General features: G+C 39.2%; 1 protein-coding gene across 4 annotated transcripts in view; it reads right to left on the bottom strand.

Moving 5' to 3' along the window:
- fstl4 (follistatin-like 4) overlaps positions 1-16,151 on the bottom strand; it is a 185,291-nt gene that overhangs the window by 168,426 nt on the left and 714 nt on the right. For all 4 annotated transcript variants that reach the window (XM_034140407.1, XM_034140410.1, XM_034140408.1 and 1 more), the window contains exon 2: positions 2,854-3,007. In XM_034140407.1, coding sequence (XP_033996298.1) covers positions 2,854-2,997 — 144 coding nt within the window. In that variant the 5' untranslated portion in view covers positions 2,998-3,007. The remainder of the gene's footprint in view (positions 1-2,853; positions 3,008-16,151) is intronic.

The following is a 16,151-nucleotide window of genomic DNA, read 5'->3' as shown; positions in this document are numbered from 1 at the left end:
TAACTTTGATTTATCTGAAAATAGAATTAAAACCCAAGACATTCCAGCTATTTCCCTGCATCAAATAATGATGTAAGGGAACATTATTTCCAGCAATGTTCACTGGCACGATCTGTCCTCTAAACATCTTCATTTATTTTAAATTGTCCCCAGCTTCGCTAACTTACTCTTTTTATATGCTACTGAGATACAGCACTTGTTCGATCAATGTTCAACCAGCACACATGAAGAAAAAAAAGAGCAAATAGAATACATGTTCTTTTCATTGCTGTTTACATTTCTATCAAAATGATGGAAGCTCAATGCCTATACAAAGAAGTACTTTACACCGTTTCTCATTGTTTTTGTTTCTTATTTAAAGTGAACCTATCATGCTATATTTGAATAATATAGTGTAGGACCATAAGTCATATTTTTTTTTTCAAAATACCAAACAGATCATGCATTTTAGCCATGCCTCATTTCGCTCAATTTTACATTTTTTAGCTCTGTTTTTGCAAGGGCAGATTCTGTAAGAACAGCACCATCTACAGGCCTGGCATATGTACTACAGCGTCTCCAGCGCTTTCGAACGGCAATGGCCGTGGCTGTCTCCTCCTGATTGGTGAAGTTGGCCCAATAGCCGTAGCGCCACCGTCCTGACGTCAGGACAGTGTTCAAATCTGGATCAGTTTTTATCAGATCCGTTGCAGCCCCTTTTTTAGAGATTTGGGTATGGAGGAAAATAGAGAGGGTTGTGTTTTCTGACACTTGGTGAGTTCCCTGGAACACCGGGGACACATATTCATGTATAAAAGACGTACAAAAGTGCATTTTGCATGATAGGTCCCCTTTAAGGATTCAACACTTATATTTCACTTAATTTAAGAATATATTCAAACATCACATGTTGTACTCCCTTAGCTAGTATGCACAAGTTATTTGAATGGCTCCTAGCTGTGTTAAACCCCTAGTATACACTTTCACTCAGTAGAATAAAGCATGTTCTGAAACGGGCCAGAGGGTGCTGAGAAAAGAAGGTATCCCCTACCACACTATAATTAAAGCAGAGAAAGGAGTATTATTCTTCATATTTTCTTCAGCTTTGAATACAAGCTCTCAAGAGACAGCTCTGAAAAAACCCTCTGGGACCGCAACAAAAACTAAAGCTATGTACAAGTCATAATCAAAATGTAAATGTAGTAGGGGGTAGCCCCACTACTGGAAATAAAAACACAACAGAAAAACATGCGTTCATGGAGAGAATACTTTTTTCATTATTTTCCTTTTTCATTGTTCCTGCGTTTATTCTTGATTCATTCAATCCATAAACCTATTACTCCTAAACCCTTCATCCACTGAACACATTTCCGCCTTTCTCTGCGTTACAGCAAAACCACTTTACTGCTCCACTATTTTCCCGCTTCATATGGACCACTCCCGAGCCAAATTACAATCTTACCGTCAAATAAGCAGTCTATAAAAAGTCCTATATGTTCATCAGTGTTGCGTTCAGAATGCTGTGACATTTCTCATTACCAAAACAAGAATCCTGAACCAACAGCTATACTGCCCCATCACAGTGACACGTTAAGAGAGTGGTCAGATGAAGCATTTGGTATTTTTTGTGCACTGTTTAGTTAAAAAAAGAGATGAATTATTGCAAATAGTCAACATTAAACTGTGTCTTTCAATCTAAGCCCTAATTGTATCAAAGCTGACACCAATACAGTATTAATTGTGCATTACAGAGATCTTGGTTTCTCTGAAGGTATCCAGGAAGCTGACAAGAGTAAAAATCAAAGGCTTTCATCTGGACTTTTTTCTTAATTTCACACTCTTCTGTTTTTGTCTGTTACCCTGCTAAGATGTCTTATTGTCCCTCTGTCTTCATGTTCTTTTGGGGGGGGTTTTCAGGGTTGGGGTATATATAAAGAAAATGAAAATCTGGCATAACTTACACATCACTAAAGGCTTTAAAAATGCATCCTGCATAATCATGTGAAGGCACAAATTCGGAAGATTCTCCCCAGGGTCGACTTTAATTTCTGGTGCCAATTGAGAGCTTTTGAAGTTTCAATTCTGGCCAGATAGACAGAGGGAGGAATGCCTGAGAATTTCTTTTCTTTTTTGAGTCAAGGGAATTCAAGGGACACAACCACCAGGGCAAAATTACATTCCCCTTCCTGCTGCCAACTTGGCAAAACCCAAGACCCAGACATAGAACAAACCAGGGGGTGTACATGCTTCATTTCACGAAGAACTAGGACGACCGCGGGCTGTGTGGTGCTGTATGTGTCTGTCTGTGCGTATGTCTTTCTGACAACCTGTTAGGGCTGTATGTGTCTGTTATGCAGAGAACATTTGTTTAAGGCTTAATTCTTGTTGGCAAGGACCTGCTTGCTCAAAGGGCAAGTCATTTTCCCTCTCTTTAGCCTGGGAATCTCTAGTGTGCAATCAGGATAAATGCAACCAGGCAAGCTCATGAGTGTTTAGGCAATTATCCTTTCACTGTTGCGTATCGATAAACAAACAGAGCTGGGTTTTAAAAAGGAAATACACAAAACAAGAAGTTGAAGTAAAGCTACTTGCTTGTTGTTGTACTAATTAACAAAAGTACAATAAAGTTCACATTAAACACAGGCACCAACCTGCTACACTTTAGCTGCAACATTTAGCAACAAATGAGTTTTGTTCGACTGCTTCACTTCATTTTCCTCACCACTCTGATTTGCTTTATGGTTGATATGATTGATTTATATGTCTGTAAAGTGTTTCTCTAGCTTGATAGAGAGTGAAGGTGATGTCCTCCTTCGGTAGCAGTTTAATGTGTGTGCATGCGTGTGTGTCTGTGAGTTTGGACAGGATATTTACCATGGAGTTTGGTTCCTGGGAGGAGGTACGTGGCATTGTAGCTGAATGAACGCTGCCTCTCCTGCTGGTCTTGAGGCCTTCAGCCAGCCAGCACCCTGAGGTGGCCAGCAGAGCGGCCACAGCCCAAACACACAGGCTACCCATGAGTGCCTACCTGTATGGAAAAGTACAAAAACAAGGCACACAACATTTAGACTCAATTATGTGGTAGATAATGCAGTTTCTATTGATAAAACAAGTGACAAGTCATTTTCGTATTCATAACACATCATCGTATTTATGTTCTGTTATCAATATAAAATGTGTATTGGTTAATTTAGTGAATAAACCATTTTAAAGATGTGTCTGATCTGTGATTTTATTCTTTCCTTATACTATTTGTATGCAAATTAACGAATGACTGGTGATATAATTGTGGGTTTAACACCTTGTTTTCAAGCAGGCAAAATGAGCATCATTGTGTTTTCTAGGGAGATAATAAAGACTGATGATCCAAACTCACTTTCAAATCAACTCGTGTTTAGTAGTGTATGTGATCTTATTTTTTTTATGTGCAATAAAATAGATACAAATGTTGCATGAATGTCTGCAGGGTAAGTGAGACAGAGGAGAACACATTTCAGAGTTAAAAGCGTCTTGAATCCAGGCAAGACATGACGAAAGAAAATATGTTATGCCATAAAGAAGGCAGATATTTACAGGCTAAAATATAATACCAATAATAACTCAATAAAGCTGTGTTGAATAGCATCTATTACTGATATTGTGTCATTTTCCAAGGCTTCTTTGAAATCCTGTGATATCCAGCTCTGTATTTCAGACACCCGATGTTATGTTCATTCACACACGGTTACACACAATGGATAACATATTGTACACTCACACAAACTGAGCACACACACAAGCACATGAACACACAGCATAATACGGCTACGTGAGCATCAAAGCCCACACTGATATAGATAATTATCTGTATTACAAAGGACACAGAAAATCTTTTGATGTCAACAAAGAGACAACCCTCTGAAGTCGCAAATGGGGGAGTGGGTATGAATTCAGCAGATCAATTTCACTGCTGTGACACAGGGACCCTGACACACACACACACACACACAACACATTGAAATCTTCAGAAAAAAAATAATATATACATCCCAACTGTTCTGATAAAAGCACCTGAATAAAAGCTGTAGCGAAACATTATTTTCAGGTAATGCCTTGTTCCTCTGGTGAATAATATTGAAAATGGCAAGCATGCATTTAACGATTAAATGTTAAAATGTGTTTAATGGTACTACTCTGGAGGACCCATAAGCTCAAGGGTGAATAAACCAGACAGCTATTCATTTCAGCTGCAATAAGATCACTAACTCATGTTCATAGGGGAATAAAGTAATAATAATATGACAACCTCTCATTAAAGCGCAACCCAATACACCAAGAACACAAACTACAGACACATTAAATAGTAGAGTAGCAACAAATAATGAAATCATATCTGCTTTCCCAAACATTATTTATTGCAGGGATATTGTCCTTGGTTTGTGCTGCATTGCACTGGTTTGTTTTGTATCGTGTTTACATCGTTCAGAAAAGACTTGATAAGAAATATTTATTGGACTCCATCAAAGCACAAACTTCTGTTGTGTCTAATCAGCTGATGCGGGTCGTTGTGTGACACAGCAGTTTGTTATGTGTGTGTTTTTGCACTTTAGAGTAATGTGTTTATTGTTTTTATCGTGGTCTTAAACTTTATTATGAGATTTTATTTTGTATTTTACAGCATCGCCAGTCTGAAAACAAATGTCCCTTAGGCGGCCATAAAGTGTGCAATTGAACTGAAAGAAGGGCACAAAAACATGTGATGCATCTCAAACAGCGCAGGGGTTTGTGGTGTTATGTGTCTGCAGCATCTCCTCACTAGAATATTTAATATTGAAAGGGTGTTGTGATTCACCTTGAGCCGCTGGCTGCAAATGTGTTTTCTGCTTTACATATCAATTTTTGCATTTTTTGCAATAAAGAAATAAACACATATTTTGAAACATATCATCATATTAATACACTGATAAGATGAGACACTTTGCAACTGTAATGAACAGTATTTGTCAAAGAGATAATCATCTTTTTCTTTACAATATCACAATGTAAAAAACATAGAAATAGAATGAGAGTAGAAGAGACATTCCCATTCATATCATATGTCATCATGTGTCATCATTTATCATATAATCAATGTGCTCCACTATTTTCAACGGCTAGTCACCTCCTTTTTCATAAGAGCTTTTTCATTGAAAACCTCTGGCTGCATGTGTAAATGAGCTTAATAAAAGCATAGATTTGAGCAAGAAAACCGACATTGATCCAAAATACGAGAAAGTGGATGCAGGAGGAATTGCCCCTGTCGTTATGAGTATCATTATGTGTGATCATTTGTATATTGATTATTAGAGTATGTATGACCCAACTCCTACAGTCCATTTACTCAAATGGTTCGACTATCTCTCGCAGTCCTTTTGAGGAAACTGAAGCTGGCCTAGATGTCAAACTTTGAGATGTGTTTGAAAGCTCAGGAAAAAAGCTAGTAAGTGGACTCGTAAGTAAACATTTTCTTGTTACACATACCAATTGGACAAGAATTAATTCAGTATGTTTCTGAAATTATAATCTGCAAAATAATGAGAAGTGTCAAATAAGTGCTGTTTGTCTAAAACATCATGGAACATCATTTAGCAAAAACTAAATTTCCCCTAGAAATCACCATTATTATATTATTTAGCTATATCTTCTTTGCACCACTGCTAACCATAGGAAATAAAGTCCTTTCAGTGTTTACATCATTCGGCAAGGAACCACCAACATCCTTCAGCTAGCTAGCCGGAGGCTACGGGCCCTCACAGATGAAAGCTCTCTCTTGTTAAATTAAACACCAAATGAGATCTGCCAGTCACTGTCTTAATGTGTGGCCTGGCCTCCTGGCGTTGGTCTACACACAGCTCAACACACTTTGTTCATTTGTACACACACAAACACACAAACAGAGCCCTGGGGGTGTGGATTGTATGGTCCATTTTTAAATTCATCAGGAGGGAGAAAGTCTATGAGGAAGCCATTATTCGACCAGCATATTAAAAAGCTCAAAGAGACAGAGTGTCCCTTTTGGCAGCTTTAGTCAGATCAGACTGTTTCAATGTACTTGTATTACAAAAAGACTCAATATGCCAACAATTAAATATAATCTATTCACATCCAAGCTACCTTCAAGCCCTATCTCCACTTTGTCATGTTTCTTTCTTTCAGAACTTCACATTTAAAGGGCACAAAAGTACTGTTGGGCACTGAAGAGTCCTGCAGAGCGACCTGCAGCTGCTTCCAGTCGCTTACTTTCTGGAAGTTAATTTCATTCTCATTTTCTTTATATGTCTTGCAGGTAAAGTGGAGAGTGCTTTTTAAATTATAACCTGAGCCACGTAATTAAATGAATCACAAGCTTGTAATAAAAGGTTTAAAAATGAAAAGGTGAGAATACAAAACAGGAGGAAATGAACATGACGTACAGAATTGTGAGGGACTGACTTGATATACATACTGTATAAACTGTAAGTATTGTATTGTGTTGTGTCCAATAGGGAATAACAAATGATAACTTGTAGACCGTACCACATTTTGACTTTCATTGGTTGTTTGGGTTGCTGACAATCCAGGAATTGAAGATCTATTCTATATATTTAAACATAATGAAACTAAAGGAAGAAGTCAGCTTAATGCCTGAAATGTGCAGCGCTCAGGTTCAGTAAAGCACCATCTGCTCACCATCACGTTTTAAGATGAGGCATTTGGATCAAGGTGACATCTCACAAGCCTTTCAGACGCATCAGCGACATTCAGACTTGTTTCTAGGTCGAGGTAAAATATTAATTTTCACCCACTGTTTAATTTTGAATGACTGCAAAGGTTTCTTAATGAATGCATGGATAGGCACATGGAGGCACACACACAAACACAGAAACATTGACATGATCATTCCTCATGGCAGGAGTCTGGTCTCATGAAGATATGGGATTGTTAAAGATGTGAAATGTCTCAATCCTGCATGAGAGCATTTGAATGTTTGAAATAGGTTTCATCATGATTGAGTTTCCTTTCAATATTTCTTAATGAATCGTAATGTGTGAGAGACTATTCAAGAGGCTAATGTGAGTATATGAGTTGACTTTAGATTTAAGTTGGTATTCTGCATTTAAACAATAGAAATACCTTATCTATGTTTTTCTAACAGCTCAAAGTTACTTTGTGTTAAGTTGTTGACCAAACAATACACCAGTAAAAAAAAAATGTTATCTCACTATTCTTTAAAATGGTTTAATGATTATATTGTACTATGCTTAGACAATAATAATCTAATGTATAGCTTCACCCCACTTTTCTTTGCCACAGTCAAAACTTCTTCATCCGGCAGTTTTCTCACTTCAAAAATGAATTGCTCTTTACTTGGCCAAAAAACAACTTATTTGAATTTGACTATACAGTAAATACGAGATTTGGTGAACTAAAATGTGAGGCTCCTATCAAAGTATGATTACACACATCTAGACTAAATTGGAACAAATGTTGAACCTGAGCCTGGGGGAGTAAATCTGGCTTTTGGTAGAAAATGATAATTGCGTGATTATGTGACCATTTCTATAACTTCTAACACAGACAACACAAAAGCCCTTTCTTCCTCTGTGTGAAAAAGTACAAAACATCTGGCTCTGCTCTGAAGAGAACAAACAAACTGTCAGGCTGCGGATAATGGTGATATGTGTTGGCAATATCATGTATGGATCCTAGAGAACATAATGTTCCCCTGCAGTGATGTTGACTAATGTTTCCGGTTTCTTTTGTGGAAAGCATTTTTTACTATTTTCAATGTTTAACTAGGGTGTATTTTCAACTTATCTTTTGATAAACTGATCATAAATCTATGGACCAGATTCACCTTGCAAAAAAAAAACATAGTCGGGATTCAGCCGAACAATGAAGGCATTCACTTTTGAAAGCATTTATCATAACCTGAATTCTTCACGATACAATCTAACCACAATTGGAAGAAGTCTCTGTTTGTATGTACTACTGTATGTTTGTATGGAAGTGAAGTGTTGAGTGGGAAGTTGTTCAAATGAGAGGCTCTCCAGAAAGCTGCAAGCAGCAATATGGAGATCCAAGCAATCAGCACACTTCTTTCTTTTTTTAACAGTGTTAGTTAAAACATACATGCTATGCTAATCTTATGCTAAAGTAACATTAGAAAAATGTTAACAAACAGAAAACAAAATGTTCAAATATTTTGTTATTAGCATTTTCCTGTCACAATGATGATGGCATAAACGTACCACTACCTACAATTTGTGTACTTCTATGTTCTATGCTTGCATTGATTTATAACAAATGCAAGACAAATGTTAGCATGCATACAGTCATCTTTAAGTCATTTAAAGATTTCAAAACACTACTGTATGTTGTCAATACTTAGATAAGAAGGTCTCGGACCTTATTTGGTTATACAGTATCATTTGAAACTTTGAATAGATATGATTTAACTCAAATGGATCTAAATGAGACTAAAAGTATTGTAATGAAGCCGAGTCTATACAAATGGGCGTATCAATGATCTCTGCATACTGTTTCTCTTTGTCACGGTATGGGACTGCCTCCACCTGACCTCTGAGACAAATTCAAGTGATTGTGGAACAGGTTTTTAGCTCTCCTTCCTGCTCTCTTTCCAGCTCTGCGCTGCAGCTACGTTTGCTGTCACAGTAACAAATGACACGCGCAGTTCCAGTACGACAGTCAGTCCCCACTCAGCATGCTTCCTCTCTGCAAGTTGCTGAGCATTTAAAAATATTACAAAGTAAGTCGGAATGAGCAGAAAAAAAACCCCCATCTGTGAACATTGAACACCACCTGCTGAAACCGTAACGTTTGTAGTTCACTCTTTGAAGTAAAATACTTTGCATATGAAGCTTTCTATTGAGCAACTGACATCTATGTATTTTTAGAAAATATTCCTCCAATCATGAGAAGAACGCTGTGTGGAAGAGTAATGCGTTTTGTCAGCTTGGTTAACCTGCTAATGTTTAAAATTAGAAGCTAAGATGTGCCGTCAATCATTCTGTGAAGCAGGTGTCACTTTTTCCCTACATGGTGCATGCCTCAATTTGGAACAAACCTCTCTCGCTGTTACTCTGAGTGCTGCCTCAAACTCATGCTCTTCTTCAGTTAAATCTCTGCTATCATCCTGCGGCTGCGACCTATCTGCCTGCACTCAGGTTTCAAACGGCCTCTTCCTCAGACACATGTCTATGTAGCATGAAATAGAGCCTCCAAGGGGATTGCCTTCGCCCAAAATGTTTTCCGAGACACTTTGCGTGCGGCAGCGATTCGTTCGTCTATTTTTCATTTATTCTTGTTCCTGTGTGGTTGGGGAAGATATGGAAGAGACCAGAGGTGTCAATCTGTCTGTCAGACAGGCATCAGGATCAGAAGCTCTAACCCTAGTTATCTCCCAGACACTCCAGGTGAAGAGGATACGCATCCTTTCAGCTTTTTCCTGACAAGTTATGTGATAAATCTCAGGACGCTCTGGAGTGGTGTTTCCCAAAGAGAATTTATTTAGCACAGTAGCCCGGAAAGATAAGGTTATGAACTGTCATTCACTGCAGTGTAAAAGGCTCATAAGCATTGCCCCTTGGAAAGGAGACGGTGTTGACATCTCACCGGTTAAAAGCTGACAGGCCTTATCAGCCAGGCAGCTCTCAATTAAAAGGATTTTGTTCAGAAAATGTTGAACTAATTACAAATGGTTAAGACCCAATTAATGATGACTGTGAGTAGTTGGAACTAAAGGGAATATCCAGACATGGAGCAGTTCATTTCCAGCAATTCAATTTCCAAAACTGGCTATAAGGTTTATAACAGGACCAAACCAGTGTTGTTGCACATTTTATCTCTGTCACTTATCATCAATTGACCAGATAATATGAATTGTGAAATGTGTCCCTTGTAATGAGTTATTTTTCACCAAATTGCAGTTTCCTTTAGACCTTAAGAGTCCTTTAGTCCTTTGAGCCATGGTTTTACATCCTACATTTTGCTGATGTCTTTCCTTTTTAACATTGTTCTAGGCCACCATGGGTTTTTGCTCATTGCTGATATGAAAATCAATTAGCAGGCGCTTAAAATGTGTCCAAAGAGATTGATTGTAAAAACATAGACAGGCAATATGCAATAATACCATTACACGACCAAAAACAACGGTTAGTTTGTTTGTCTCTTATCGGTCCTCTGACACAATTGTCATACATTTATAAACTAAATCTATTCTTGAAGCAGCTAGACAGTCAATTTGTTCGGGGACATTTTCAGCCGGTGATTTTGTGCTCTAGTGAGTATTTCCGCAGCAGGATGGTGTATTTGGAATTGAATCCAAATTAAATATAGTTAACATAATCATGAGTGACACTACTCTTCATTACCATGTACATTACCATGATTATAGTAATGAGGGATAAAGTCACTCAGTGTTACGGTGCGGCTCATTGGCGTTTTCATCATTTTTGGACAACAATGGTGGTCTAAGGCAGAGAGGAGTAAGCTATACAGGTGCTTGGATATACAAACAATATTATTAGATCAATTCATTGGTGGTGTTTGGTCTTTTCATGGGCAAATAAGGAAAACATTGATTTCACAGCCCTTTAAGAAAGTTTCAAGTGTCTGCCAATTGCTACTTTGTGTACCATATCAAAGAATAATGGAAACCAATGGCTAACACCTTTAAATGTTAAATGGTTAGCTGTGAAGTAAAGCATTTCTGATTTGTAGTAATGAAGATAAAATGTGCAAAACTAAACTAATTAAAGTTCTTTAATTGAAACAGTATGCAGGGAATTTGGTGAGAATAAATAACTACATTTGAGAGAAAAAGGAAGAAAAGTATAGCAATTGGTAAACACAATACAACTCTAACCTCAGGCAGAAGCCAGAAGCAAACAAGCAGTGCAAATAATGTGAGTAACAACAAGGGCATCATTAAAGCAATTAAAATATGCCACAAAAAACATATGGTAGCAGAGATAGAGGAATGAATGTCATGGCTGTTCAGTTAAAAAAACGGAATGTTTCAGATTATGTTCAAACGTACAACGAGTCAGCCTCCAAGAAAAGACACAGCGAATACAGAAACAACACGAGGCAGGTTATGGGGGTTTAGCAAGACCAAATATCCTTATCAACTTGGCTTCTACTGCTTCACCTCAAAATTAATGACTGTCTGAGACTCTCTCTTTGCCACTTTGTGTCTCTGGAGCAGAGACAGGGCTTCAGGCTGTAAGGTAGTAATAAGACCCCATCTCGAAAGCAGTGAGAGGAAGAGTAAGAGGCTCCTCCTTTCTGTGTCATACTCTACTAACCCCCTCTCTCTCTCTCTTTACCTTTCTTCCTCAACACTGATATTGACTTTTGGCTTTTTCTCTGACAAGTGCCTGTGACCAGATAGGCAGCCCAGGGGTGTTAAAACCCCACATCCTGCTTGCCAGGTGGGGCTGAAAGACACACAAACAGCAAGTGACTTGTTCAATCCAGAAATCCCCCCGCTGGCTGTATGACATGGCTGCGAGAGCAAAGAGGATATCAGGAGGATCTGCAGTGCCAGAACAGGGTGGTCTGCCTGGCTAACAGGACTGCGGTTGCTAATTATAGAGCGGTGGCAAAGTGTTTGAAATCAACATGAAGGATGTCTGTATTGTGCGACAAATCGAAAAACACCCTTTTAAGCATAAATGGCTTTTCAGAGGCACAATGTGGTTTGTAATCATCATCAATCAAGATAGTGCCAACGATAGTCAAGTGAATGAGAAACCCACACTTAGTCTCTACAGATTTAAAGTTATAAATATTTTTTGCCAATACTATTTAGACTTTGTAGCAAGATAGTTATATATTAAGATTCACGGAGGGGTTTGTTTGGTGATGAGTTTGCTACTTTGACAGGCTGGTGGTTGTCATGTGTGTCCTACTTCAGCGCAAGTTTCAAATAAAATCATAAATCCAACTTTTTTAAAGTCAAAATATCAGAAAAGCTGGTTTCAAGGGATAAAGCCAAATTAGTAAATCCAAGGGGAACCTTAAAAGAAGGCTTCAAAACCTTTACTTGTTATATAATTGGGCAGAACTTCTAGATTCTTTTTTCTCAGTTTGCGGTGAAAGAACAGGGTCATCTCTCTGTTTTGTGATATGAGATTTCCTACCAAATCTAACAGAGTGGAACGGTGTATCTTAAATAGGTGTTATAAGTGTTATGTTGCTCAAGGATCTGATCATTTCAGCCAAAATGAAAAGTGGCAAATAAGGCCAAACAGTCATATACCACCAAGATGTATTTGGCAGTGAAAATAGGACCATCCTTTTTAAGATACTGTTTAAAATATGAAGTTAAACATATGGCACAAGTTCATGTGTGACCTTGGGCGCAGTATGTATGAGAAAATAATAAGCACCTTGAATTCTTAGAGCTTTTGAACACTTTCTACAGAGAACTTCAAAACAAACGTTCTAAATATAATTGTCCTGTATTCACTGCATCTCGAAGGTATTTCCTCTCATCATTTTGCCTTTGCAACTAACGAAGCTGATCATATTGATTACTCAACCTCACAGTCACACTGATATGTATTCATTAAACAGGAGGCATAAGACATGTTGAAATGATTGCAGTAACATTTGTGTTGAGTCACACCACCTTTCCAGATGTGACGTCACAACTGAAAGCAAAATCATTTCTATAAAGTTCAAATAAGTGCAGTGGGGGACAGGCAGATGGCAGACTGACTTCACTGCAGAAAAAAACTATATTTTCTGGTGACCTTTCTGTAACCTCCAGCTCGTTTCTCCCTCTCGACTGACTTTTTCGTCAGTTTCCTCCATTCAGGCAGAGGATGCAGCGAGCACTCTTTGCTCAGAGCTGCGCTGCTGATGCTCCGAGCTCAGCTGCTGTGTTCCTATGGGATGCGGTGGTAAAGGTCATTTCTAGAAGTTCAACAATAGTGATCGGAATTTCAAGTGAACCGTGTTGCCCACATTTTGTGGCTCTGCTCTCTGCAGGGAGTACAAAGCACTCCTCGGGTGATCTGACGGGCACGGCAATATGTCTCTGGATTAAAAAGGATACAGAATGTAATGGTGCGAGTAACTGGTGCCCCTCAGTTTCAGTCTCATTTATATGAAGTGCTCCTCATTGTCACATGCCTCATGTTAATCATGTAATACTTCCTTGGTCATGAGTGTGTGTGAGTGCCAGTGTGGACCAGCTTAACCCACCAGTTCGAGTTTCATCAGTTCAATTTAAAACTAATCTTGTGATCAGGATGTGAGCGTATGGCGAAAGCACCAGCTCAGAAGAGTGTGACTCACCATCTGTAATGCATTTTTACCTTTGTTTTGGAGTATGGCTCATTATACTTCTTTGGAACACTTGCAAAGCTAAACAAATCAAAGTCACGAAGCGTAAAGAAGAAAAAAAAGGGGAGGAAGTGGGTTTGGTTTACCCGAGGGGGGTGGCTTTGTTGTGTGGAAATAAATCCTGTTCCTGATTAGACAAGCTCTGCATGGGGTTCAGGCGCTGTGATGCCAGGCATTTCAACTGTTCATGAGAGGGGCATTATAATTGAAAAATGTAATTTATTCTTCTTCAATCTTATATGGACTTGTCATCCATGGCTCTTTATATGTGAATTGTATAAAGCATGCAAAATATACCTTGAATTTATTTATTTTTTAAGAATGGGTCGTACTCTGTGAGAAAAAAGAAAAAGAAAAAACCTTCGAAGCATAAATGTTTGAAATTCCAAATATCTACCATGGTAAATATATGCATGTGCTCTGAATCTTTCTAGCCTTAGTTGCATTTAATATGCTTAGTAGCAAGCCCTTTACGCTTTGCCATCTGGCCTGTATGTTCACAGAGAAGATTGGCATCAAACTTGCGCAAGAAAGGATTTTTCTTCTCCGGCCACTACTTGCTATGAAACGGAGAACAGGAGTAAGAATTATCGAAATGCTACTCTGTCCCGCAGCCTTTTTACTCTCCGTAACCTTAATAGTGACCTAAATGCTAGACCTTTGCCAACTTCAGGAACATATTTTAAAATACAAAACAACTGGGAGAAGCAAGTGGGAAGTCAAGTGGGTAGAGAGAGTATCCTTTTTCCAGTACAACTTGTTTTTGTATGGTAGAAAGCCCTCAGTCGGCTGAAATGTCCTGGAGCATGACACTGAGTCTGACCTCTGACCTTTCACAAGCTGGGATCAATAACACAATAACAATAAGACACTCATCATGTTATTACATTGATTTCAAAACAAGCCAGGGGATACTGTTAATTTGTATGTGCATACATTATTTTTCAACTCCGACAAAAAAGTCTAGAAACTCGAAATCCAGTCATCCAATCTGAACACCAAATCGAGTACTGACAAAGTTAACAGTTTCTTATATAGAGAAAGCTCACGTCAGATTGTACTCTGTCAAAAAAATGACTTGCTTATGTTAATATGTCTAAATCTAGCCAGAAGACATAGTTAAATAGACTGCTGCACTAAGAATATCCTCACATGCAAGATCTGTGGAAGCGTGTAGAACCTCGGAAGATCAGACCTTTACTGCTATTCTTGAAATATGTAGCTTTATCCAACTAACATGCATGACACACTGCACACATGCATCAATTCACGTATGCTGCTACTGTAGTCGTTTCTAGCCCTTTAAATGCTAAGCGTGGGGAAGTAAAAAATGTTACTTGTGTGCATTTATCTGTGTGTGTGTGTGTGTGTGTGTGCATACTCCAATGTGGCTCTCGTGTGTCTTCAGCGTCAATCTGTAAGTGTGTGAGTCATCCCACTATTAGGCTGAAGCACAACACGCAGCCATAATCTGCTGGACACCGCGTTGTAATGGCTCTCTGTGAGACAGCTAATAAGTTACACACCAGATTGCGGACTGTAATAAGCCCGACTGAGTCACTTTTCTGGGCCACATCATTATTTTATCAACCCGCTGACTGTGACCCCAGGGTGGGCTGCAGAATTGATGGGACAGGGTTCAGGACATGATGTGACTAAAAAAAGTCACAGAAGTCACAAAGCTGGAAAATTGACTTAATGTAGTTCAAATATTGGGTTATGTGCTGTAAGGCTCTTATCCATTGTTTAATCATCCTTTAATTGAAGTTGAGTAACCTCAGTGGTGATTAGCAGTGGATTCTTAGCTCTGAAAAACACAATAAATCAAACTGTTGATTTACTCCATGAACACAGACTGTCACTTTTTCCTCCGGTGATCATTTGTCACATTTGATGGCTTGCCGGTTTATTTCCCCCTGCAATGAATGACCAGGTAAACCCCTTGAGGTTTTATGTTGGTGCAAACTGCAGGTCCAACTGAGAACAGCTGCCATTAATATTCTCATTCAGGAGCAAGGGCAAGACATTGATCCAGAGCTCTCCCTGTGCTCGGATGTGTGTCTGCTATGTGTGTTTGTGTGTGCCTGAGTGGAGAGTTAAAGGGGTTGTTGGCTCTCACAAAAGCTGAAAGCTAGGAATTACAAGCAGTTTTTCGCAGATAGCACACTGTTGAATGGCCCTAATTGTGTTGCTGGAAACATCCAGCAACACAATTAGGGCCATTCAACAGTGTGAGCCACATATCTGGTTCCAGGTGGAGAGGTAATTCAACAAACCAAGGAACGATAGGCTGGGCTGGCGGGGAAGGTGAGGAGTGCAGTATGGCAGCAAGAGGCTGGAGCGTTTTCAGCACCATGGAGAGCTCCGGCGCAATATGCGCTGTATCACGGCAGCGTGCGCGGTGACCAATCCTCATTTCCCACTCCGCTGGCCGTCACGGAGGCTTTGCTGCTGCTGTGCCAGCTCTCTGGTGACACTGATAGGATTTTCCCATGAGAGAGCGCTGAACCAGCTCATTTAACACAATCAGACAAGAAAATCTCGTCTTGTTTAGGAATTTCTTTACATTCCTGAGAGTTTCTGTTGAGTAGGATGAGGGGGTGTATGCTTTATAACACACTGATCGTTAAAAGATGAAGTCTTGCCAGCCAAAAGAGGCAGGAGGACCGGGTGAGGAGGGGGGTTGTTGGGACCTGGATTTCATGCCAGAGAGCCCGGCGAGGGATGTGCGTGTCTCACTATGTTATCATCTCAGCCCCTCTGCTGCTTGAGCAACCCTGGCACATCCGGGCAGAGGA

This window comes from Trematomus bernacchii, unplaced genomic scaffold, assembly GCF_902827165.1.
Source record: "Trematomus bernacchii unplaced genomic scaffold, fTreBer1.1, whole genome shotgun sequence".
NCBI lineage: Eukaryota > Metazoa > Chordata > Actinopteri > Perciformes > Nototheniidae > Trematomus > Trematomus bernacchii.
Note: the sequence above shows the minus strand (reverse complement) of the source record. Positions and strands in the feature narration are given on the sequence as shown.